Source organism: Dama dama, chromosome 15 (genome assembly GCF_033118175.1).
Source record: "Dama dama isolate Ldn47 chromosome 15, ASM3311817v1, whole genome shotgun sequence".
Classification (NCBI taxonomy): Eukaryota; Metazoa; Chordata; class Mammalia; order Artiodactyla; family Cervidae; genus Dama; species Dama dama.
In genome coordinates, this window is record NC_083695.1 from 8,997,725 (window position 1) to 9,023,711 (window position 25,987).

At 40.5% G+C, this 25,987-nt stretch overlaps 1 protein-coding gene across 1 annotated transcript in view; it reads right to left on the minus strand.

The window, feature by feature from the left end:
- Positions 1-25,987, minus strand: part of EDARADD (EDAR associated via death domain) — a 107,817-nt gene that overhangs the window by 68,320 nt on the left and 13,510 nt on the right. The window contains exon 3 of the mRNA XM_061162980.1: positions 3,863-4,282. Coding sequence (XP_061018963.1) covers positions 3,863-4,282 — 420 coding nt within the window. The remainder of the gene's footprint in view (positions 1-3,862; positions 4,283-25,987) is intronic.

A 25,987-nucleotide genomic window follows, 5' to 3' on the forward strand; every position in this document is an offset into this window, starting at 1 on the left:
CTCAGAGGGGTGCAAGAGAGGGGAGAGGCCACCTGAGGGGCTGTCCTGAGCCAGTCTCTAGGGCCAGGGCTCCCAGAGAGCAGCCCCAGCATGCAGTGCAAACAAGATCCAGGGAATGAAGAAGCTAGGCAGAAGATACATTGATGTGCTCTGTGGCCCAGGGCACTTAACTCATTGCAACAAAGCAATGAACTCTTCTACCTCCCCAGCTCTCTTGACTTTCAAAGCTTCCTTCTTTCTCTCCTTAATATCTGTATGAACGCAAACCAGATTTTATTCACATTCAGCAGGCAATTCTGACTCATTCCATGGTGGATGGTTTATTAGTGGTAGAGATAGAGACTGACTACATTGTAACCAGCATGACAATTTTCCTTCCAATGTAAATTTTTTTAGAGTAAAGAGTTGTTTTTTAAATTAAGATCATACAGTATAATAATAGTCACCTTTGTTATATGCATGTGGATATACAAAGATATTTATTATTTTTGAACTTTACAAGGCAAACCCAGTTAACACATCTAACTTGATGAAGCCGTTTCTAAGATGCCAACATGGGAAGAGCTTTTACTGCCCACAGTTTGAGGCATGGTTGTTCAGTTGCTAAGTTATGCACAACTCTTTGCAACCCTTTGCAGCCTGCCAGGCTTCCCTGTCCTTCAACATCTCCCGGAGTTTGCTCAAACTCATGTCCACTGAGTTGGTGATGCTATCTACCATCTCGTCCTCTGTCATCCCCTTCTCCTCCTGCCTTCAATCTTTCCCAGCATCAGGGTCTTTTCCAATGAGTCGGCTCTTCACATGAGGTAGCCAAAGTACTGGAGCTTCAGCTTTAGCATCAGTCCTTCCAGTGAATATTCAGGGTTGATTTTCTTTAGAATCGACTGGTTTGATCTCCTTGCAGTTCAAGGGAGTCTCAAGAGTCTTCTCCAACACCACAGTTCAAAAGCATCAATTCTTCAGCACTCAGCCTTCTTTATGGTCCAACTCTCACATCCATACATGACTACTGGAAAAACCATAACTTTGACTATAGGGACCTTTGTCAGCAAAGTAATGTCTCTGCTTTAATATGCTGTCTAAGTTTGTCATAGTTTGAGGCATACATGGTTACATTTTATATTTTCCATTCATTTGCCTCGGACATGACTGAGCAATTGAACAACAATTCATTTACTGAGGTGATAAGTATTTAGCCAAGGCTTACTATGTGCTGGGTATGGGGCTGGGTGTTGGAGATAAACTGTTGAGCCTTCTGTCTAAGAACTCATAGTTTAATGGGGGAGAAAGAACGGTGAAATTTCACGGCTAGAAACGGTGACAAGCGCTGGAAGGGTGCACCAAGAGTGTGTAACGTGGAGCCAGATCTATATCCATTTTGATCTGAAATCTGAATGGTGAGCAGGAGATAGCTCGAGTGGGGTGATGAGTGGATGGGAATGTGAAGGGGGTCTTCTATGTGCAAAGGTCAGGAGGCAGGTGGTCCAGGGCTCTCAAGGAAACAGAGGAGGTGGCATGGCTGCAACGCAGAGAGACAGAGCAGGCTCACCAACTGAAGGGAGACCTACAGGTCCATGCACAGAGTACACTGTTAAAGGATTGAGATAGACGGGAAAGTCAGCACAGGTTTCTAAGTAGAGGAAGGACAGGTCTGCGCTGATACTAAAAGGTCACTCTAGCCACCTTTAGGTGATCAGGTTGGTGGAAAGCAAGAGTGGGTATGGAAACACAAGTTGGGAGGTCAGTGCAGGAAATTAGGTGATACAGCATGGTAACGGGGTTTGGGGAAGAGATGGGAAAATTCCATTTAACAAGTTCCACATTATCACCACTTTGTGGCTTCATCACAGAAACGAAAGAGGCAAGTGGGTGTGTCCTGGTGGTTATAGAAACGAAATGAGATGTCAGAAAGAAGTCATTTTTAAATCTTTCTTTTTAATGGAAGAACTCTATATAACTGATAGAATTCCAGAGTGGGAATGGACATGAGGGTATATTCAGATGCCTGAAGATGTTCTTAAGCATCTCAGCAAGTGACAGAGACATCTCTACTTAGGAGGGCTCCCCACTATTTGCAGGAAGCCAAAAAGAGTCCACTATAAGTTTAGGTTCTACCTTTTAAAAGTCAAGAGACAGGTTCATACCAGATGACATCCTCAGCTCTCTCGACCTACCACATGTGCTGGGATTTCCAAGTCCCTTTGTTTCAGGCTGTGTGCTTCCATCTTGGCTGGGCCACACAGACTAAGTACCATCGCTGGGATTCTAGATCCTGCAATGCTATTACTGCCATCTAAGATCCCACTAGTTGCCCTGGTGGCCTCACCATACTTTTGACTCATTGACGTTTTTATACATGATGCTGTGTCCCAGCCCCCACCTTCTCCGGTGCCACTGATGGGGGGAGCGGGGGCATGGGGCAAGCAGACTTTCTATATATCCCCATTCAATGGGTCCCTATAAAGATATTTTTGAATCTCCCTCACCATCATCATTTAATAAGATCTGAAACCACTGTTCATAAAATCTAGCTTAACACCTCTTGCACCTAGTCAGGTTTTCAGAAGAGGAAGTGGATGTGGAGGTGAGAGTTGGGGGGCAGGGGCAGAATTTCTCCCGTCATTTCCTCTTCTGTTTTTTCAAACAATGAAAACGGGGGAGGACAAGGATATCCAAACTATGCATTTATTTTCCATCTCTTATGGATAAAACGTTTGCCATTCCCCACTTGAAGAAGAATTTAGATCTTCCTTTAAGATCTCCAGGAAGTCCTCCCAGAGCAGCACATCACAATGCCAATTTAGTGATCTTCTGACTCACCTCCAGGTACTTTCTGTCTCCTTCTCTTAACTGCTCAAGCCCTAAGTGAACAATGAAACAGTCAAGCTCCCATGCTGCCCACGAAAGAAAATAGGAAACACCTCTCCCTCTCTAAGTAGTTTCATATACCTGGGATTCTCCCTAACCTTTCCTGCCTCAACGAAACTAGAAACAGCCCCAGTGTGCTCCGAGGGATACATCATTCATTCATTTAGGTGTTCAACAAACATTCACTGAGGATTAGCCAAGGTTATGGGAGAGGAAGGACAGAGAATTTCCGAAGGTGAAGTCTGAGAAAGATTCTAAACTCAAGTGAGATTAACAGCTAGATCCTGACCTCAGTTACAACTCAATGTTTTACGGTTCTTAAATTCAAGTCAGATGGAAGAAAAGGCTAGAATCTGGCTTCAGATACAAACAATGTTTAACGCTAAGGACAGAACTAGCGGCCGTTCTAATCCAAGGCCTCTACAGGTGGGATCCCACCAGTGGGATCCACCGCTTGGTTTTGCGGATACGTTTACGAAATAGCTCCAAGAGCCAATATTTAGAACCCAAAGCATTTAATAAAAGTGAAATGAGGAGACAGGAGGAGAAATGAGAAAGCACGTGAGTGGGGAGAAAGGACGAGCTCGGGAGGAAGAAGTGCACCCCCACCCGCCCCTTGCACTCTCCTCTGCTGAGAGGTTTGAGAGGCTTGTTTCAACCTGGCACCCTGGGTCCAGAACAAAGCGGCTGGGGCCACAGAGTGGGGAGAGGAAAGGGGAGTCTCAGGCATCCGACGGGTTGACGGGGGCTGCGGGGCGCGCAGGAGGCGGGTGCCGCCAGCAGCCGCCCCCTCGGGGCTCGGGCGCCTCCGCCGTCTGCCGATCGGGCCTGAGCGAGCCTGGCTGGGGCGCCGCGGCCCAGGGTGGTCCCAGGTCGCCCCTCGGGGCTCGCGGGGAGCACGGCCTCGACGACCCTGCCGCAGCCGCGGGCGCCTCCAGATCTCGCGACCCGCGGTCCCCGCTCCAGGTGAGGGCGCGGCGCGGTGTCACCTTACCTGCGCGCAGAGGGTCGTCCGGAGAAGCCATCGGAGCGGGGTGGGGCCGACGGGCGCCCGAGGGGCCTGGGCGGCCTCCGGGACCGGGGAGGAGGGCCGGCTGCTGAGCCTGGGCGTCCTGCAGCTCCGACGCGCGGGGAGCAAATCTCCGTGGCTCCGCGCGCCCCTCCTCCTCCAGCGCCTCCCCCGTCTCCGCCTCCCTCTCTCCGCGGCTCTTCCCCGCGCTCACTTCCTGCTTGGCAATTAGCAAAGACCCTGCAGGAGCGTCCCGATCCCCCGCCTCCAGAGGCGCGGGCGGGAACCCGGGTCCCACAGGCCGGGGCGTGGGGAGGAGTCCCCGGCTGTCCGGGACTCCCAGCGCCCGCCGCGGGCGCCCTTCCAGTCCCGCGTCCGGGTGCCCCCGCAGGTCCCGCCGCGGAGCTCACGTGTCCGCTGCCCGGCACCGGCGGCGAAGCAATTATTAATTAGCCTTAAAACCTGGCTGCAGTCACGGGTCGCCCTACGGGCTCCTCATCTCGCCCTGAGTCGGAACGCAACTTTACTCCGCGCACAGGCCTGGGCTGAGATGCCTGGCGGCGATCTGATATTTAAACCATTTCCTGATCTTTAGGCAGAGAACGCCGCTGCATGATGGCACACGCTAATAATTTCGATTTTGATTTTTCTTTGGCATTGGTTATTACATGACCTCCAGGTTAAGTGCAACACAAAACGAGTGAAAAGAGGAACTTTGATACACGGTCGCACAGCCTCGCTAGAAAAATAGCTTAGCACTCCCCTGGAAATGCCGAATCGGTTCTTTAATAAACGAAAGTCTAAATACAACTTCTGAACTTAAATGCTATTCCCCCCCTACCCCAACGGGCAACTCTTAAATCTACATTTCAGTATATCACCCCCGGAAGTGAACTTCAAGTTTTTGTCTCAAAACTGGCGGTAGCACCTGGTACCCCAAAGGCGGAGACTGGCCTTTGCGTTTGGAAGATTGTGTATGGGTATTTTTGTATTAAAAAATATTTAAAAGCAAAAAAAAAAAAGTCTTTTTAAATTTTAATTTTCATTTCATTTTATACCAGTTACATGCGCATGACTGGAATCGTTTACTAAGAATATATATGATGGTTATATTTTAACTAAATCTAACATCAATCATAAATCTTTTATTATACAGTGGTAACAGGTAATTTAAAAGGAATCTCTTAAGGGTTTAAAATAATCTCTGTCTTTCTTCGCAGGTAAGAATTGAAAGGTATAAATTACCTGGAAAGAGATAACTAATAGCTTTTAGTCAATTTATCAGAAAGGAGCAGCCTCTAGCTAAAACCCAGCTCTAAAAATGCAGGAAACCAGAAAGTATCTATCATACCTACCCTCTTGGTGCCCAGGGGCCTGCTTGGTGCTTCTCCCCATCTGTTTAGTCGTCCTGAGGCCCATGGCACTCTCCAGATCGCTGCCTTATTCTCTGGAATATGCCATGGAAGAAACTAGAGGCTCAGAGAAGAGGGTCCTGCTGAGTGTCGACCTTCTGATGGAGAGCTTGCTGGGGAATTTGTGGGTGGGAGGACGAACTTCCTTTTGGTCTGCCTTCTGACAGGAAGGGAAATTTTTTAAAAGGGTGTTTTAGCATCCATTCTGAGGTTTGGTTTGTGGTTCTTTACTTCTCATGAAGGTGGAATTATTTCTGAGGTTAGTTGTCAAGAACCACATATCAAGTCAGCAACACAACCTCAAGCGTTGCTGTAAAGCTGGTTTGCTTTTCAAAACCCACAATTCATTGCTTTATCACTCCCAGTCTTATTATATCAAATAGAAGGCGGGTGGCGGAAACACACGTTAAGGTTAATTTTTTTTTTAAAGAAAATGCACTATATATAATAAAGGTTATTATTCCCTCTCATTCTATTTCTTTGTACCTGATATTATGAATTGCAACTATAACCCCTCATTACTTTATTTTCCCCATGTGTTTGGTGAACTCTAAAGGGTAATGCAAATGGAACTATTTTTTAAATTTACAAAAATCTAATTAAAGAACAACTATCATCCACCAGAGTTCCCAAAGTGCTCCCATACAATCTATTTGTTGTCACACTGTCCTGCTTTCGCTTCTACTGATGCCTGCAGAGTGTTTTAAAACATTCTTTAAAATAGACATGTTTTACTTTTCTTAATAGCACCTAAATTAACTCATGAATCTCAGAATCACAATAAATCACAAAGAGTCAGACATGCTGGGTTTGACTCATGGGTCTCTCACCAAGAGTTTGTGTTACTTTAGTAAGTAACCGAAACTCCAAGTCTGTAAGAATGTGTAGGGTTGTGAAAGTGAAATGAAATCATGTATATATAAAAATCCCCTTCATGGATCACAGCCTTGTCACGGTGAAAGGGCTTTTGTAACTCAGTGAAGTTATAAATCCACCCAAGATCGATGATGAAGAAGGCTGAGTACCAAAAAACTGATGCTTTCAAACTGTGGTGCTGGAGAAGACTCTTGGGAGTCCCTTGGAGTGCAAGGAGATCAAACCAGTCAATTCTAAAGGACATCAGTCCTGAATATTCATTGGAAGGACTGTTGCTGAAGCTGAAGTTCCAATTCTTTGGCCACCCGATGCGAAGAGCCAACTTATTGGAAAAGAACCTGATGCTAGGAAAGATTAAGGGAAAAAGAGAAGGGAGTGGCAGGGTATGAGATGGTTAGACAGCATCACCAACTCAATGGACAGGAATTTGAGCAAACTCCGGGAGATAGTGGAGGACAAGAGGAGCCTGGCGTGCTGCAGTTCATGGAGTTGCAAAGAGTCAGACACAACTTAGCAACTGAACGAGAACAACAAACAAATATATAAAAATACCTAAAAGTGCCTTGCTTATAGTAGGTACAAATAAACCAGCTACCTTCCTGCCTTCATTCTTTCCTTGGAATTTAACGTTACTGTGAGAAGTTCCTATTCCCTTTGTTACAAGAAATGAACCAATATTTGTTATACTGTTCACACATAGCATGGATCAATGGATTGATTGATAGCTCTGTATGCACCAAAGAAAATGCCAAGCCCTGGGAAACCAAAGTAAGAAAGCCCTGAAATTTTAGGAGTCAGATTTGCAAATACTCATCCACAGTAGAACTGAGATGATGAAAGTTTAAAACAGGAAATGGTATGTGTATAAAAAAAGGGACTGAAGACATATGTAAGCCCAAGTGGCTTGGTGGTAACCACCCTCAGACTGACAGTTTGCCATGGAAGCTTTCAGGCAGATTTTGAGACGTTCATTTATAAAGCCTTAAGTGGAAGGACTGATGCTGATGCTGAAACTCCAATACTTTGGCCACCTCATGCGAAGAGTTGACTCATTGGAAAAGACCCTGATGGTGGGAGGGATTGGGGGCAGGAGGAGAAGAGGACGACAGAGGGTGAGATGGCTGGATGGCATCACCGACTTGACGGACATGGGTTTGAGTAAACTCCGGGAGTTGGTGATGGACAGGGAGGCCTGGCGTGCTGCGATTCACGAGGTTGCAAGAGTCGGACACAACTGAGCGACTGAACTGAACTGAACTGAAAGTGGAGGGAAGACTGCTGGTCTTGTGTCTTTGCACAGACAGTGACAGTGATCAGAAATGTTATCTTCAAAAGGGGAAAACAGCAACTCAAAACATAGCTTATTTGATTCATCACTGAAATATATTGCTTTTGCTCATTTTACATTATTTTGGGTGTCACTTAAATTTATGCAACCTGAGATGAAAAGTTATACTTCCTTATTTCAAAAGGTATGCAGTTAGACCTGCAATGACAGCATGTGGATTTAGGATCATAGGAGACTCCTTACATTCCAGAATGGGACAATCCCTCAGTTGAATTGATTTGATAAACCCTTGAGGCCATATGTGTGGTAGAAGAGGCACAAATGAGGATTAGTAAGTTCATTTGAACAGGTATTTGCTGATGTTTGACTAGAGTATGTTAAGGCAGTGGTAATGGGTCTCTGTCGTTTTTTGCTATATAACTTCTAATGGGAATGTCAGTTTTCTCCTGGAGAACCATCGTTCCACAGTCAATCCACGTGATCAGGCAATGGCACCATCACCCCTGCCTCCTGACTCTAAGGGTTGGCACATGACCCAGGAATAGCTTTTCTAAGCATTGCTGAATGAGCCAACAAGCCTGGAAGATGCATGGGGCCCTCAGTGGGACAGCTGGGAGATGGGTCTCTTTTTTTTTTTTGGCCACACAGCATCTGGAACCTTAGTTCTCAGACTAGGGATCAGACCCCAGCCCCATTCAGTGGAGTACAGAGTCTTAACCACTGGACCTCCATGGAATTCTCGAGATGGGCCTTTACATACCCCCAAGATCACACAGCCTGTGTGCAGTGGAAGAAATGAGCAGGAGTGAAAGTGTGGGAGGGAGAGAGCCTTGAATGCCAGACAAAAGCACCTGAAACAATTTTTCAGCAACAGGAAGCCGGGAAGCTAGTGTTTGAAAAGTTGCATATGAAAATTGGTGTTTTTAGAGGATTAGTCTGGCAGCTGTGTGGAGGATAGGATGGGGGTGAGGAGAGAATGCAGGCCAAGAACCATTTCATCTTTACAATACACTGTAATTTACTACAGAGGTGAATTTACATCCTTGTCCAAATGTGAGTGAAACTCATATTTGAAATTTTAAAATGTCTTTTTATGGCCCTTTATTTTGGGTGACCTTTTTAAGCATTCATTGTCTCACACCATTTGATTCCCCTGTAGGTTTGCATGTATGCATAAAAATGATGTATTCCCAAATGTCAACAGAGGAACTGAAAAACTTAAATAAGGAAAATATTATCATTTTTGCTGATGTGAATACTGTTTGACAGGGACACAATGTCCTGCTGCATATGTTAAAGCATAAATAGTTCTTTTTCATTGGAATATGGTTGATTTACAATGTTGTGTTAACTTCTGCTGTACAGCAAAGTGATTCATTTATACACATATATATTCTTTTTATATTCTTTTCCATTATGGTTTATCTCAGGATATTAAATATGGTTCCCTGTGCTATACAGTGTAGGTATGTGTTAGTCCCTCAGTTGTATCTGACTCTTTACGACCCTATGAACCATAGCCTGTCAGGCTCCTCTGTCCATGGAATTCTCCAGGCAAGAACACTGTAGTGGGTAGCCATTCCTTCTCCAGGGAATCTTCCCAATCCAGGGATCAAACCTGGGTCTCCTACATTGCAGGCAGATTCTTTGCTGTCTGAACCATCAGGGAAGCTCATGCTATTCAGTAGGACTTTGTTTATCCATTCTGTATGTAATAGTTTGTATCTACCAACGCCAAACTCCTAGTCCATCCCTCCCCTACACTCTCCCTCTTGGCGACCACAGGTCTGTTCTCTATGTCTATGAGTCATTTTCTGTTTCATAGTTAGGTTCATTTGTGTCATAGTTTAGATTCCACATATAAGTGGTACCATGTGATAGTTGTCTTTCTCTTTCTGACTTACTTCACTTAGTATAATAATCTCTGGTTGCATCCATGTTGCTGCAAATGGCATTTCCTTCTTTTTATGGCTGAGTAGTATTCCATTTTATATATGTGCCGCCTCTGCTTTATCCCTTCCTCTCTCAATGGACCTTTAGGCTGTTTCCATGTCTTGGCTATTGTGAATAGTGCTGTTATTAACATACAGCTGCATGTGTCTTTTTGAATTATGTTGCTGTTGTTGTTCAGTCACTAAGTTGTGTCCAACTCATTTCGACTCTATGGACTGCAGCACACCAGGCTCCCCTGTCCTTCACCGTCTCCTTGAGTTTGCTCAAATTCATGTCTGTCCATTGACTTAGTGACGCTATCTAACCATCTCCTCCTCTGCCACCCCCTTCTCCTCCTGCCCTCAATCTTTCCCAGCATCAGGGTCTTTTCCAATGAGTTGGCTCTTCGCATCAGGTGCGCCAAAGTATTGAAGCTTCAGCTTCAGCTTCAGCATCAGTCCTTCTGATGAATCTCCAGGGTTGATTTCCTTTAGGATTGAATGATTGGATCTCCTAACAGTCCCAAGGGACTCTCAAGAGTCTTCTCCAGCACCACAATTCAAAAGCATCAGTTCTTTGGAGTTCAACATTCTTTATGGTCCAGCTCTCACATCCATACATGACTACTGGAAGAACCATAGCTTTGACTCTGTGGACCTTTGTTGGCAGTGATGTCTCTGCTTTTTAATATGCTGTTTAGGTTAGTCATAATTTTCCTTCCAAGGAGCAAGCGTCTTTGAATTTCTTGGCTGCAGTCATTGTCAGCAATGATTTTGGAGCCCAGGAAAATAAAGTCTGTCATTGCTTCTACTTTTCCCCCTTCTATTTTCCATGAAGTGATGGAACCAGATGCCATGATCTTCATCTTTTGAATGTTGAGTTTTAAGCCAGCTTTTCCACTCTCCTCTTTTACCTTCATCAAGAGACTCTTTAGTTCCTCTTAGCTTCCTGCCATTCATGGTATCATCTGCATATCTGAGGCTGTTAATATTTCTCCCAGAAATCTTAATTACAGTTTGTGAGTCATCCAGCCTAGCGTTTCACATGATGTACTCTGCATAGAAGTTAAACAAGCAGGGTGAAAATGTACCACTTTATTGTATTCCTTTCCCAATTTTGAAACAGTCCGTTGTTCTATGTCAGGTTCTAACTGTTGCTTCTTGACCTGCATACAGGTTCCTCAGGAGACAGGTGAGGTGGTCTGGTATTCTCATCTCTTTAAGAATTTTCCACAGTTTGTTGTGATCCATGTAATCAAAGGCTTTAGTGTAGTCAATGAAGCAGAAGTAGATGCTTTTCTGGAATTCCCTTTGAATTATAGTCTTGTCCAGATATATGCCCAGGAGTGGGATTGCTGGATCCTGTGATATTTCTATTTTTAGTTTTTTAAGGAAACTATCTATTGTTCTCCATAGTGGCTGAAGCAACTTACATTCCCACCAACAATGTAGGAGGGTTCCATTTTCTCCACACCCTCTCCAGCATTTCTTGTCTGTAGGCTTTTTAATGATGTCCATTCTGACCATTGTGAGGTGTTACCTCACTGTAGCTTTGATTTATGCACGAATAGTTTTTAAAGGTTCTTCTACTTTTCACTTAAGCAATGCCTGCCCTTCTACATACACAAGATTAAATCTCTCTTGTCTACACACCTATAAGCTTACTTTGAATTATCTGCACATCAAGATGATTGAGCTAGAAAACCACAGTTTTTGTGCTGTGTTTGGCTTCCCCAAAAGGGAACAACACAGTGTGGGTGATTCTCAATATGGTATTTGGCTAAAACACTTAGAATACCACAGGTGGGGCATGAGAGATGGGAAGAGAAGAAGAGGGACAAGGAGAAAAGCTGAGACTGGGCAGCGAGCACTAAAATTTGTTCTAGCAATCCTCCTCCAGCCTCAGGGGTCTCACTCACCACACACGTGTCATGGTGCCTTGACATGGTATGATTTCCAGCTGCTTTCTTAGTGAATATCTTTATATATAACAATTTATTTCATGCTCCAGATTTTGAGAGAAAGTCTGTACAAAGAGATGAACAGATATGTTAAAACCTGAAACCCAGCTAACGAAAATCAGCTAGAGGAGATTTTGCTCTGCTTTTGCCGTGAGGAGGGCAAGTGAGTGTTATCAGTGATCAACCAAAAATTGCACAGTCAGTACCTGAGAGCATAATTTCCTGTGTTTCGTACCCTGACAATGTAGAACACAGGCTCAAACTGGTGACTCTGGAATCTACAAAATCACCAATCATTTAAAAAATTAATTTGACGACTTGTCATTTAGAATTTATTCTAAGCTAAAGCACAAAGGTGGATCCAAGTGAGTCAGTTGAGAACTTTTAGAACTAGTGAATCTGGCTCAGACAAGAGAGAAAGTTCCACAAATGGAACACCAACAGCTTTCTTGTACACCAGTTATAACTAGCTGGGCAGGAATGAGCTCATTTACAGCAGAAAAGAAAGCTATAGAGTAACTAGGACCAAATTCATGACTGAAGAGGTTTAGCATGCATACAATGAATCTAAAGGTTTGATATAAAATGAATCACACTAACAAGACCTTTTCTGGAACATGAACCTGATTGTAAATTCATATGGAAAGGTAATATCAAGATCACATCGAAAAAGAATAGCAAAGAGAGAGAATGTCCCTCAAGGATGGCAAGATCTTATACATCAATAGTGAGTAACAGTGGATTAATGAAACCTGCTATATGATAGAGACAGTTAAATGGTGAAAAGATGGACAGTTCAAGAAACAGTATTAGGAGGGTATTTTGCTATTTATAGGAACTGTACAATTTGTATTCCTGCCTCACTGTATATACAAAAGTAAGATTCAAATAGATCAAATATCTCACTTTAAAATATTTTAAAAATTATTAAGAGAGAATATGTGAGAATCTCTTAATAACTTTTGTAACAGGTAAAGCTTTCTTTAAGGAGAAAAATCATAAGACATAAAATTCTGATAAACCTGAACACATAAAATTCAAATTCTGTGCCATTAAGACAACAGAAAATCATAAAACAGGGTATAAACTCAGAGAAACTAATTATACAAGTAATGTTCTATTTTAAAATTATAAGATACAAAATAAAATGTAATTATGAAATATTTATAATTATAAAATAGAATATTATATAATATGCATTATCTAAATTTTAAGCATTTATTCAAACAAATTAAAATACAATAAAAATTCAATGTAAGGTTAGGCAAAGACTAAATAGAAAATTCCTAGAAGAAACAAAAACGGTCAGTAAAACTATGAAAAGGGATTCAACTTTCTAAAAATAAGAGAAATACAAAAGAAAACAATAATGAACTAGCAGGTTGGCATAAACTTAAAAGGCTGCTAATATAAATTATTGGTAAGACTGTGGAGAAACAAGTCCTCATATGTTGTAGGAATGTAAATTCGTATGATCACATTGGAGAGCAATCTGACCTCTGTACGTTCCCTAAAGGAACTCTTACACGTGATGCAAGGAGACATGCCTGAGACTGCTGCTTGCAGCGTTGTTTGTGATAGGAAAGATCAGAAGCAACCTAAATGTCCATCAACAGGAGAATGGATAAGTACGATATAATCATGCAATGGAATATTTTACAGAAGTTACCAAAAATAAGCTTAATTTTTAAAAAAATGAAAACAACAAGTTGCGGAATGATGAGGGGTAGGCACAAACCAATCTCTGTTTTCTATAACAACAGATAAAAATTTTTAAATGGACACATGTCAACTTTGCCTCACAGTCAAGATAGAGTAAGAGGGTGCAGATTTATCTTCTTGTTTGAAGCAATAACAACAGCAACAAAACAGACAAAATATATGAAATGATAGGTGTTTAAGGCACTGCACATCAGACAAAGAAGGAAAGTGATCCACAAGAGCTGGCATATAAACAAGGTGATTCCTAAGATTGCCACAGCTTACTGCCTTGAGAGAATTTCCAGATTGCAGTGCAGAGAAAGGGAACCCAGGCAGAGCCCAATGGACTCCCTGACTTGAAGAGATGCAGCTAGAAGTCTGAGGAGACCCAGGCTGTCCTGTCTAACTCTCAGGACAGAGCTCTATAGAGACCGACCAGGAAGATGCTGGGAGATGATGGCGTGTCCCCCTTGACTCCTTAGCATAACACTCACTGATGGTAGGTGCACTCGTGTTCGAAATGACCCCAAACTCAGGAAAGGACCACTGGGGGGATATGTGAGAGGATTAGAGGGAGCAGTAATTGGTGCTTACTTGGGGCCAGTAATAGTGCTGTTCGTACCAGTGAGACTGAGAAGAAAACCTGATATTTCATGGGCACTTGGTAGCGCGCACAGAAAGAGTTTTGCCTCTTCTGGGACAAAACTTAGTCCCTAGACTAAGCAAGCACTGTCTCAGTTCAGCTAGCAGAGCTTAAAAGCAAGACCCAAAAGGATAAAACTTAAAAAATTTTTTACATTGAAGGATAATTGTTTTACAGAACTTTGTGGTTTTCTGTCGTGCATTAACAAGAATCAGCCGTAGGTACACCTGTGTCCCCTCCCTCCCAAACCTCCCTCCCATCTCCCTCCCCATCCCACCCTTCAGCCTGTCACAGAGCCCCTGTTTGAGTTTCCTGAGTCACATGGCAGATTCCCATTGGCTGTCTATTTTACATATGGTATTGTAAATTTCTATGTAACTCTCCAATATCTCCCCTTCTCCCTCCTCTCCTCCCACCGTGTCCACAGGTCTGTTCTCTATGTCTGTTTCTCCATTGCTGCCCTGAAAATAAATTCATCAGTGCCCTCTCTTCAGATTCCATACATATGTGTTAGTATACGATATTTATTTGTCTCTTTTAGATTTATTTCACTCTGCAAAATAGGCTCTAGTTTCATCTACCTCATTAGAACAGATTCAAATGCATTCCTTTTTATGGCTGAGTATATTCCATTGTGTATATGTACCACAGCTTCTTTATCCATTCATCTGTCAATGGACATCTAAGTTGCTTCCATGTTCTAGCTATTGTAAATAATGCTGCAGTGAACATTGGGGCATCTGTGTCTTTTTCAGTTTTGATTTCCTCAGGGTATATGCCTAGCAGTGGGATTGCTGGGTCATATGGTGGTTTTATTCCTAGCTTTTTAAGGAGTCTCCATCCTTCATAGTGGCTGTAACTGTTTACACTCCCACCAGCAATGCTAGAGTGTTCCCTTTTAGACATTTTTTTTAATTGAAGGATAATTGCTTTACAGAATTTTGTGGATTTCAGGATAAAACATTTTTCAAGTAACTTAGCTGCATCCCAGAGCTAAGTTACATTTCAAGTAACTTAACTGCATGCTTAAGAAATACAGACTACAGAAACACAGGCACGTCCAGTACCCATAAAGGTATGTGCATGATATCTGGAATACACAGATGGCCAGGTTTGCAAGAAGAAGGAAAATACAAGCTCATACTCAGAAGAAAAATTAGTCAATTGCAACAGACCCAAAATTGACACAGATGTTAAAATTCACAGAGAAGGACATTAGCACTTTTATTATAACTGTATTCTACAGGTTCAATAAGCTAATCAGAGATGTGGTAGTGCATAGAAAATATTAAAAACCCATAATAGAACTTTCAGAGATTAAAGCTGTAATACCTAAAATGAAATATACACTGACTGGGATTAACAGCTGATAAGACATTGCAAAAGAAAAGATTAGTGACTTGTGTATGTGCTCAGTCAATAATTCGTATCTGACTCCTTGCAGTCTCATGGACTATAGCCTGCCAGGCTTCTCTGTCCATGGGATTTTTCAGGCAACAATATTGGAGTAGGTTGCAGTTTCCTCCTCCAAGGTATCTTCCAGACCCAGGTGTCAAACCTCTGTCTCCTGCATTGACAAGCAGGTTCTTCACCACTGAGCTACCTGGGAAGCCTTTAGTGACTTGAAAATATAGCAACTGAAAATATTGAAAATGAAACTCAGAGAAAAAATATTTTTTTTTAAAAAGTGAAAATTAACTGTGGGACAGCTTCAAGTCACCTAGTAAATATGTAACTGAAATCCCTGAAATGGAAGGAAGAAGGGGGACCAAAAATATTTAAAGAAATAATGGCTGAATGTTTCCCAAATTTGATGAAAACTTTAAACTAACAGATGGAAAAATCTCAGGGAATCCCAAGCCCCAGAAATATGAACATGACTTCACCACATAATCAACTTATTCAAAGCCATTGATAAAGATAAAAATCTTAAAGCAGCCACAGGAAAAACAAAATGCATTACAGAGAGACAAAAATAAGGATGACAACAGATTTCTCATCCACGCAACCCAGGAGACAGTGGAGCGTCTTTAAATAATTGAAAGAAAACACTGTCAATAGAGTTTATACCCAGTAGAAGTGTTTTTCAAAAATGAAGACAAAATAAACTTTTTCAGACATACAAAAGTTAAGTTAGTTTATCTCTGGCAGACCTGCATTACAGAAATTGTTAAAGAAAATCCCTCAGGCAGACAGAATGGCACTAGATGGGAATTTGGATCTATGCAAAGAGTGAAGAGCACCAGAAGTGATGAATATATGGTTAATAAGAAAAGGAGTTTTCTTCTTATTAAGAGTATTTAAAGGCTCATAGATTTTTTTAAAGCAAAAAAGTAACAATGTATGTGGAATTTATACCATGTGTAGAGGTAAAATTAATATCAACAGTGGCTCAAAAACCTGGAAGAGATAAGTAGAAGTATATTCTTCTAAGGTTCTTAGACAGAATTGTTATATCATTTAAAGATATACTGTGACATGTTAAAGATGTATACAATAAACTCTAAAGCAACCACCAAATAACACAATAAGATTTATGGCTAATAAAGCCAATAAAGGAGGTAAAATGAAGTCAGATATAATATAGTTTTGCAGTTTCCTAAAAATTAAATGTACACCTACTATATGATCCCCTACTATATGATCCAGTTATTCCACCTTTAGTTATTCACCTAAGGGTAATTAAAGCATATTTAAAACAGGTGTTCATAAATATAAAAACTAACTGTAAAATGTCAAGAAGAAAGCAGAAGAAATTTTGTGGCTTTGGGTTAAGCAAAGATTTCTTAAGTACAATACCAAAAATACAACATCAATTAAAAAATTGAAATATTGAGCTTCATCCAATTTCAGAACTTTTGCTTTTCTATAGAAACTTAGAATAATGCAAAGACCAGCAACTTCTGGGAGAAAATATTTTCAAGGATGTACTTGACAAAGGGCTTTTATTCAAAAATAAAAAGAACACTCAATACATAAGGAAACATACAACCCAAAAACAACAAAAGAAACTGGACAAAACCTACAAAGAAATACTTCACCAAAGAAGATGGCAAATAAGTATATGAATAGATGGTCACATCACCGGTCTTTTGAAAAATTCTAATTAAAACCATAATGAGATACTACTTAACACTTGTTAGAATGGCTAAAATATAAAAGACTGACCATATCATGTGGTGGCAAGCATGTGGAGAAACTGGAACTATCCTGTCCTAATGGTTGCCATGTTAAGGGGTACTATCTCTTCAGAAAACCATCTGGCAGTTTCTTAAAATTTTACATATACATCTACCACATGATCTTGCTGTGGGTCATACATGATCCATGTATGATATTTACCCAAGTTTTTAAGAAGCACATGTCTAGACAACAACTTGAACACAAATGTTTACTGTACCTTTATTTGTAATAGCTCTAAACTAAAACAACTCAAATGTTCATTAACAAGTGGATGAGTAAAAATATTGAGGTTTATCTTTATAATGAAATATGTATGTGCATGCTCAACTCTTTGTGATCCCATGGACTGTAGCCCACTAGATTCCTCTGTCCATTGAATTTTCCAAGCAAGAATACTGGAGTGGGTTGCTATTTCATACTCCAGGGGATCTTCCTGACCCAGGGACTGAACCCAAATCTCTGGCATCTCCTGCATTGGCAGGGGGATTCTTTACCACTAGTGCCGCCATAATGAAATACTATTCAGCAATAAAAGGAAGGGATTCTTGATACACATAACAACATGGATGCATCTTCAAATGGCCATGCTCAGTGAGAGAGGCCAGGAAAAAAAAGAAAGGAGTACATACTATATGGCTCCATTTATATAAACCTATTGAAATTTAAGCTATCTATAGTGACAGAAAGCTGACCAATGGGTTCCTGGGCCTGAGGATGGAAAGGAAGAGTAGATTACAAAGGAAAGTGAGTCAGCTTTGGGCATGATGGATATGCTTGCAACATGGTATTTGTGGTGGTGGTTTCATAGGTATAGGCACATGTCAAAACTTATAAAATTGTATATTTTAAATTTGTGCACTTGATTATCAGGCAATTATTCCTCAGTAAAGCTGGTTTTTATTTAAAGAATGGATGTGTGTCAAGCTCATAACAATGGCTGATAATAACTATATCTGGGCAACAGGAAAATGATCAGGAATGAGAAAAAGTAATACTTAAAAGGAGATTTTAGCTTTGCCTGTAATGTTCTAATTTTATAGTATAAATATTAATTTATGTATACCTCATTTAATTAAAATTTTTAAATAGAAAATTTGGAAATGATTTTCATAAAGGTGCTTGCTTAACAAAATCAAATTTGATCCAAGAGAATGCTCAGTCACTTCAGTCGTATCTGACTCTTTGCGATCTTATGGACTGTAGCCCGACAGGCTCCTCTGGCCATGGGACTCTCCAGGCAAGAATACTGGAGTGGGTTGCCCTCATCTAGGGGATCTTCCCAACCCAGGGAAACCTGGGTTTCCTCAAACCCACGTCTCTTACTTCTCCTGCATCGGCAGGTAGGTTCCATACTACTAGCATCACCTGGAAAGCCCCCTGATACTCTTGCCCCTCCACACACTGTTTCACAGGCTGATCTATTTGCTAAGCTTCAGTCAACTGAAAGGTTTTCATTATTCTCATTTTCCAGACTATGAAATGTTCAAATAAATAAGTAATAGTTGATTTTTTTTCATCTATTTTACAGAATAAGTGGTGGTTAGCCTATTTAACTTGAGACTTTTCCTTCCTGTATTTACACCATTGGCATTTTGTTCCTTTGTGTTATATTATTTTGATCCCTTTTTAAAGGTAAACAGTTTTATGCTATTACCGATTAGTTTTATCCAACCAGGTTTTTCTCTGGGGAACATGGGAACATTGTGAAAGGAAGAAAAACTGAAGAGGAGTCAGGAGATGGAAGTTCATAGAGAGGGAAGGCAGGGGGCACCAAAGGCAAACACAAGTGCAGAGGACCTGCGTGTCAATTACCATAACCAACGCTAGTGACATAGCAGTCTCGGTGGGAAAACCAGTACTTCTTCAGTAAATCACACTGGGCACCAGCAGCATGAAGGGAGGTTTAAATCAGCTAAAACACAAGGGGAAGCCTAGGTTGCACATTACAGAATAGAATTTCTCATAGGTTAATAGAAATGGATGCACCTTACTTGCATCTTGGATATGCCCATCACCAGTAATTTAATAAAAGCTCTCTCAGTTTCACACCTTCTCACTTCTTCTGTAGAGAGAGGGGATTGTACCATTCATTGTTTCAATAGGCAACTTCTTGTGATGTTCAGAGATTTTTTTCATTTTAATTCGTGCAACTGCCAGAAGAGACCAGTACCCTTCTCTCTCCACTCCCCACCCCTGCCACAAAAGGATCCAATCGATTATGAATACTTCAGTCATTTAAAAAAAAATAGAGTTTGTGATTGAGGATTATGGATGTGAATTTTGAATCTAAGAAGAAAATTATACAAAAAAGTAATTTTCAGTGCAGGAAGATAATCATTTCAGTTGAAGTATAAAAAAGAGATAAATGAAAATAGTAGCACCTAAATATTCAATGATAAGAGAGTGGTTGAATTATGATCCATCCATGATGACCACAGAAGTAGGTCAACACAACAATAAAATAGTCATTTTGCTTTCAATTATGTAAAACTTTATAATGGCAAGCATGTAAGGAACTTGGAAGTCACCACTTCTTCCTAACAGAAAGTTCAACAAAGTGGAACATCAACAATTATTCTTTGATTGATCAAAGGAGTGATGTCATGGAGAAATTGGAGAGACCAATGAATGGGTCAATACAGAGAATCACGATTTACCAGAAGCAGCACACAAACAGACACCTCCATAAGCCAGTACCAGGGTACTGAACCTGAACCGTGAATGACAAAAATCCTGGAGGTCTCAGTGCAGACCAGTCTGAGAGAGAAGCTCTGGGCGGGGGCAGGGGGCACATTTATGAGTTTTACCTCCAAGATTTTTTTTTTCTTTTTGCTGCACTTCACAGCTTGCAGGAACTTAGTTCCCCAGTCAGGGATTGAAACCAGATCCTCGGCAGTGAGGCTACCGAGTCCTAACCACCGGACCACCAGGGAATTACTCTACCTTCAGGATTTTGGCCAGGTTCTTACAGTGAATATAAGCAGGGGAAGCAGGAAAAGGAATGATTTGAGATACCCAGAGTGAGTGAGTGAAAGTCACTTGGCCGTGTCTGACTCTTTGGGACCTCGTGGACTATATAATCCATGGAATTCTCCAGGCCAGAATACTCTAGTGAGTAGCCGTTCCCTTCTCCAGGGGATCTTTCCAACCCAGGCATCGAACGTGGGTCTCCTGAATTGCAGGCAGATTCTTTACCAGCTGAGCCCCCAGAGAAGCCCTGAACATTGTATTTTTAGCAAGACCTGCCCTCCAGAGAAACTATCCTACCAAAGCCTAAACCATTGGGGTTTTATAAGAGCCTTACCAGCCTGGGAGAAGAAAATGCCCAAGTCAGGCTGCCTCTAACCTTCCACATGAGGGAAAGGAAATATCCAACTCCAAACTATCAACAAAATCTACAAGAGCTGCTGCTTGGTATCAAAATCTTAATGATGGAAGGCCATATGAACTAAACATGATGATGATGACAATGCCTAAGAAATTAATTAGCAGATCTTTTTGTTTATAAAATGAGTGGTAATTTTTAATTTAATTATCATTTCATTAAAGAGGCATATCCCTTACCTCAAAAAACTTACATATTCTTGGGAAGGTATGTACAGGTAGTGAAATGAAAATATATACAGCTGGATAATGGATTGTCAAATGCTTGATACAGACAGTAAATGCTATTAAAGGTTTAGAGGAAGTAAAAATATGACAGAAAGAGATCCTTTTGAGTTGTAAAATTCACAAAACGAACAGAAGTATAGTTAGCCCTTGAATGAATGGGAGCTGGGGTGAGGCGACGTGGGAGCAAATATACAGACAACAATACAGCATGGGTCATCATATAGTGAGAAGTCAAACAATGAGGGCAGATGCCTATTAAAGTAAAGGTTCTTGGGACTTCCCTGGTGGTCCAGTGGCTAAGATTCTGCACTCCCAATGTGGGGGGCCGGGGTTTGATGCCTGGTCAAGGAACTAGATTCCACACGTCGCAACCAAAGAGTTTCCATGCCGCACTTAAGAGGTCCCAGATGCCACCGTGAAGATCAAAGATCCTGCCTGCTGCAACTAGGACCTAGCACAGCCAAACAAATAAACATTTGTAAAAATTAATAATAAAGTAAAGGTTCTTACAGGAGGTAAGGTTGCAAAGGAGTGGAAGAGTCTGAGAAAGACTTTAAATGTCAGCCAGAGACTTGTTTGTCCTTTTGAAGATGGTAAATATTATGGGTTATATGATAAAGTTTTAATCAGGTTAAAGTTTTAATAAATTTTAATGTGACAAATTAATTTTGTTTGGATTATGAATGCTTTATAATCAAAATTCTATGTCTGGAAATGCCGGGGTCCAGCCTCGGCAGGATCCAGGGGGTACCCTCAGGATGAACGGCGTCTGCGAGAGAGAGAGGAGACACGTGAGACCAGCCTTGATAGGGCCAAGTCTGCGAGGGAGAGAGAGAGAGAGAGAGAGAGAATGACCAGACGGGGGTGTTTGCAGGGTCTGGCAGAGTCTGGCAATGCTTTATTTTTTACCATGGCTTTTATACCCTAAGTTAGTACATTTCTAAGGGGATGATAGTTTAACATTACGTCAGCTTGTCCTTCATGAAACCAGGGTGTTTTCTGCATACTTCTTTGTTTATGAGGGTCTTGTACATTATCTTCTGGCCTTGGGGCCTATTAACATTTTATGCAAGTCAGGTGAATGTAAACCTATTTTCTGTTTCTATGGTGACCTTAACTGAAAGGTAACAGTCTCATAGGGCAACAGTACCTTGTTAACACAAAAATTAGTCCTTCTGCAGAAGTTGTCAGTTGCGTTTATCTAAGAAGTTTACCCCACACTGACTCTGCGACTTTGGTGAGGCAGCTTCTGCCTAGCACTCCTGGCTGACAATTAACAACCATCTCATTGTTAGCACACTAGGGCTAAGCTCTTATTTCTCTAGATCTTTAACTATATTAACAATGCTTTCTATAACACAACCTTAGCACATTAAAAGCAAAAACACAGCAAGCAAAACACAGCAAGCAAACGTCAACCCAATAACCACCATTAGAATAATTTTTCTTATGTTTTCTAATAGGACTCCTCCACCCCTCAAAAAGGCTCTATGTCTATTAGGGCTTTTATATAATCAGGTTCTTTATGCTATTTTATGATTAGGATATTATAAGCAATGATGCATATTAGTACCAAGGGCATAAATGCATTTGGCTAACAAACTACTAGTCAAGGAGTTTAAATTAAAACACTCCTTTCACCCTGGATAATCTCATAAAATACCACCACCTGGGAAACTTATTGATTAAAGTTCTAAATTGATTTTTATTTGGGTAGAGATCGGGGAAGACCTTCTGACTGTGTCACAGAAATTAGGGAGTAGTCTATGGAAGCAAGCGTCAGAAAAACAGATATCATCTTTAAGGTGAGCGCCGGGGGCAGCTTTGGGGCAGCTTTTCGGAATCCCTGAAAACCTGATCCGCCTTGCCCGTCAGGTTTTCTCCCTCATGACCTTGTCACGGGTAGGATCTCGTGTGCTGGCTCCCGGCATGGAAAAATATCTTTCAAAAATGAAAATGAAATAAAGACATTTTCATACAAAAAGTTGAAAGAAATCAGTAACAAGAGACCCATACTCTAAGAAATGTTAAAAGAAATCCTTTAGATAGAAGGAAAGCAATTATGGTTGGAAATTTAGATCTATACAAAGAATGAAAATCAGTGGAAATGACAACTACATGGGTAAATATATAAAATCTTTTCCTTATGATCAAAATCTTTAAAAAATATAATTGGCTGTTAAATAAAATTTATCATAATATATTGTTGTAAATTTTATTTAACAGCCAGTTATATTTTTAAAGGATTTAAATCATAAGGAAAAGATTTCTGTCACATTAAAACTTTATCATATAACCCATAGTATTTTCCCAAATGGATCACATTGTGTACCATAAAATAAATTTTAAAAGATTCAAGTCATATGAAGCAGATTCTTTGACAACAATTAGATTAAGTTACAAATCAAAAACAAAAACATCAGGCTTACCTGGTGGCTCAGTGGTAAAGAATCTGCCTGCCTATGCAGCAGGGAAACTCAGGTTTAATCCCTGGGTCAGGAAGATTCCCTGGAGAAGGAAATGGCAACCCACTCCAGTATTCTTGCCTGGAAAATCCCATGGACAAAGGAGCCCGGCGGGCTACAATCCATAGGGTCGCAAAAGAGTCAGACATGACTAAAAAACAACAAAGACATCTCTGGAAAGTCGCCAAATACTTAGACATTAAAGAACACACTCCTAAATAACCTAAGGGACAAAAGAGACATCAAAGGGGGAAAATTAAAACATTTTGAACTAAGTTAAATTGAGAATATAACATATCAAAATTTATGGGATGCCATTAAAGCAGTTTTTAGGGAGAAATTTATATCACTAACACCTAAATCAGAAAAGAAGAATGTCTCAAATCTATGACTTTATTTTAAGAACCAGGAAAAAGGAACAAATAAAATAAGTAAGCAGAAAAAGGAAATAATAAACATTGGAATGGAAATTAATGAAATAGAAAAGAAAAACAGCAGAGAAAATCAGTGAAACCAAAAGCTGGTTCTTTGAGAAGATCAATAAAATTGATAAACCTGTAGACTGAATAACTAGGAAAAATTATCTTCTCTCTTAAGATATACATTGCCAGTATTAGGAATGACAGAAGTGACATCATTACAGATTCCACATATAGTAAAAGGAAAATGTGAATAATTTTATGCTAATAAATTCAACAATTTAAATGGCTCAGAGCCATTTATTAACTCATTTTTAAAAATGAAAAATAAATTCCTGCATGTTAACATAAATAATATATATTTTGCAAAAAACAACTACTTTTTTCCAAAACAAAAGAAGTCATAAGAAGTGTAGCAATGTTTTAAATGTTTGCAAATCTCCTTGTGCCTGGCTTAAGACAGCAGGATTCTTGTATTTGCCTCTGTATTTAATCTCTTGTGATATGTTTCAATGTAAATATATGAGGAAAACCTAGCCTCACAAAGATGTATGGTAGCAAAATGAAGGGTTATTTTAATTGTATTCTGAAACAGTTTTAAATACTCTTCTTTGATACCAGATCAGAACTTGTAAAAAGAAGCCTATGTTCAGTAATTAATGTTACAGTATCTTATTTTAGTTGGGAATGACCTATATATTTAATAAACTTCTACCATTTAGCTTAATTTAGTAAACTCTAAAGTTTCAAGTTATCAAATTCTGGAGAGATGATTTTTTAATTTTTATTTTTGGCCATGTGGCTTGTGGGATTGTAGTTCCCCAACTAGGAATTGAACACAGGGCCATGGCAATGAGAGCACTGAGTGCTAATCTCTGGATCCCACAGAATTCCCTGGAGAGACTATTTTATAGTAGATATTCCTAAAACATAATTATTCCTAACCAGTATACCTAAAAGCTTTCATGTCATTTGTATATATATGACTCATTGGAAAAGACCCTGATGCTGGGGCGGATTGGGGGCAGGAGAAGGGGACGACAGAGGATGAGATGGTTGGATGGCATCACTGACTCGATGGACATGGGTTTGGGTAAACTCCGGGAGTTGGTGATGGACAGGGAGGCCTGGCGTGCTGCGATTCATGGGGTCGCAAAGAGTCGGACACGACTGAGCGACTGAACTGACTGACTGATTGACTTATAAAAATTTCATTATACCAAGTTTTTTCTTTTTTTTATGACCAATCACTTTATTTATTGTAGTAAACTACAGGTAACATTAAATTTACCATTATAACCCTTTTTAAGTGTACAATTCAATGGTACATTCATATTGATGTGTGATCACTACTACCATTCATCTACAGAAGCCTTTTCATCTTGCAAAATTGAAGTTGTATGCTTATTAAACAATAACTCTTTATTCTCTCCTCCCTCCAGCCCCTGACAACCACCATATTGATATTTTATGCCTCGTGATCTTGACGGTAAGATCTTGACTCTAAGTGACTCTATAAGTTTCTCACATAAGTAGAATCATACAAGTACTTGTCTTTTTTGTAACTAGCTTATTTCATTTAGTATAATGTCCTCAAGGTTTACCCAAGTTGTAATATATGTCATAATTTCATTCCTTTTAAGGGGTGAATAATATTCCATTGTATGTATACATACATTTTGTGTTTCCATTCACCTATATAAGTTATGTTTCTTGCTGACAAATTTTGCAACAGATATAAAAAGATCTTATTTGGCTTCTAGAACCTAAAAGTATTATGCTTAATGTCTGTAATAATTAAAGCAACAAACTTAGACTAACTTTATAACTAAACATGGCCACACCCAACGAAACAAGACCCAGTTTCCCCCTCAGTCAGTCTCTCCCATCAGAAAGCTTCCATAAGACTCTTTTCCTTATCCATCAGGGGGCAGACAGAATGAAAACTACAATCACAGAAAACTAACCAAACTGATCACATGGACCACAGCCTTGTCTAGCTCAACAAAACTATAAGCCATGCCGTGTAGAGCCACCCAAGGTGGACAGGTCATGGCGGAGACTTCTGACAAAACATGGTCCATTGGAGAAGGGAATGGCAAACCGCTACAGTATTACTGCCTTGAGACCCCACGAATAGTATGAAAAGGCAAAAAGATATGACACTGAAAGATGGAACTTCCCAGGTCGGTAGGTGCCCAATATGCTACTGGAGAAGAGTAGAGAAATAACTACAAAAAAAATGAAGAGACGGAGCCAAAGCAAAAACAACACCCAGTTGTGGATGTGACAGGTGATGGAAGTAAACCCCGAGGTTGTAAAGAGCAATATTGCATAGGAACCTCAAATGTTAGGTCCATGAATCAAAGCACATTGGAAGTGGTCAAACAAGAGATGGCAAGAGTGCACATCAACATTTTAGGGATCAGTGAACTAAAATGGACTGGAATGGGTGAATTTAACTCAGATGACCATTATATCTACTACTATGAGCAAGAATCCCTTAGAAGAAATGGAGTAGCCATCGTAGCCAACAAAAGAGTCTGAAATACAGTACTTTGGGTGCAGTCTCAAAAATGACAGAATGATCTCTGCTCACTTCCAAGGCAAACCATTCAA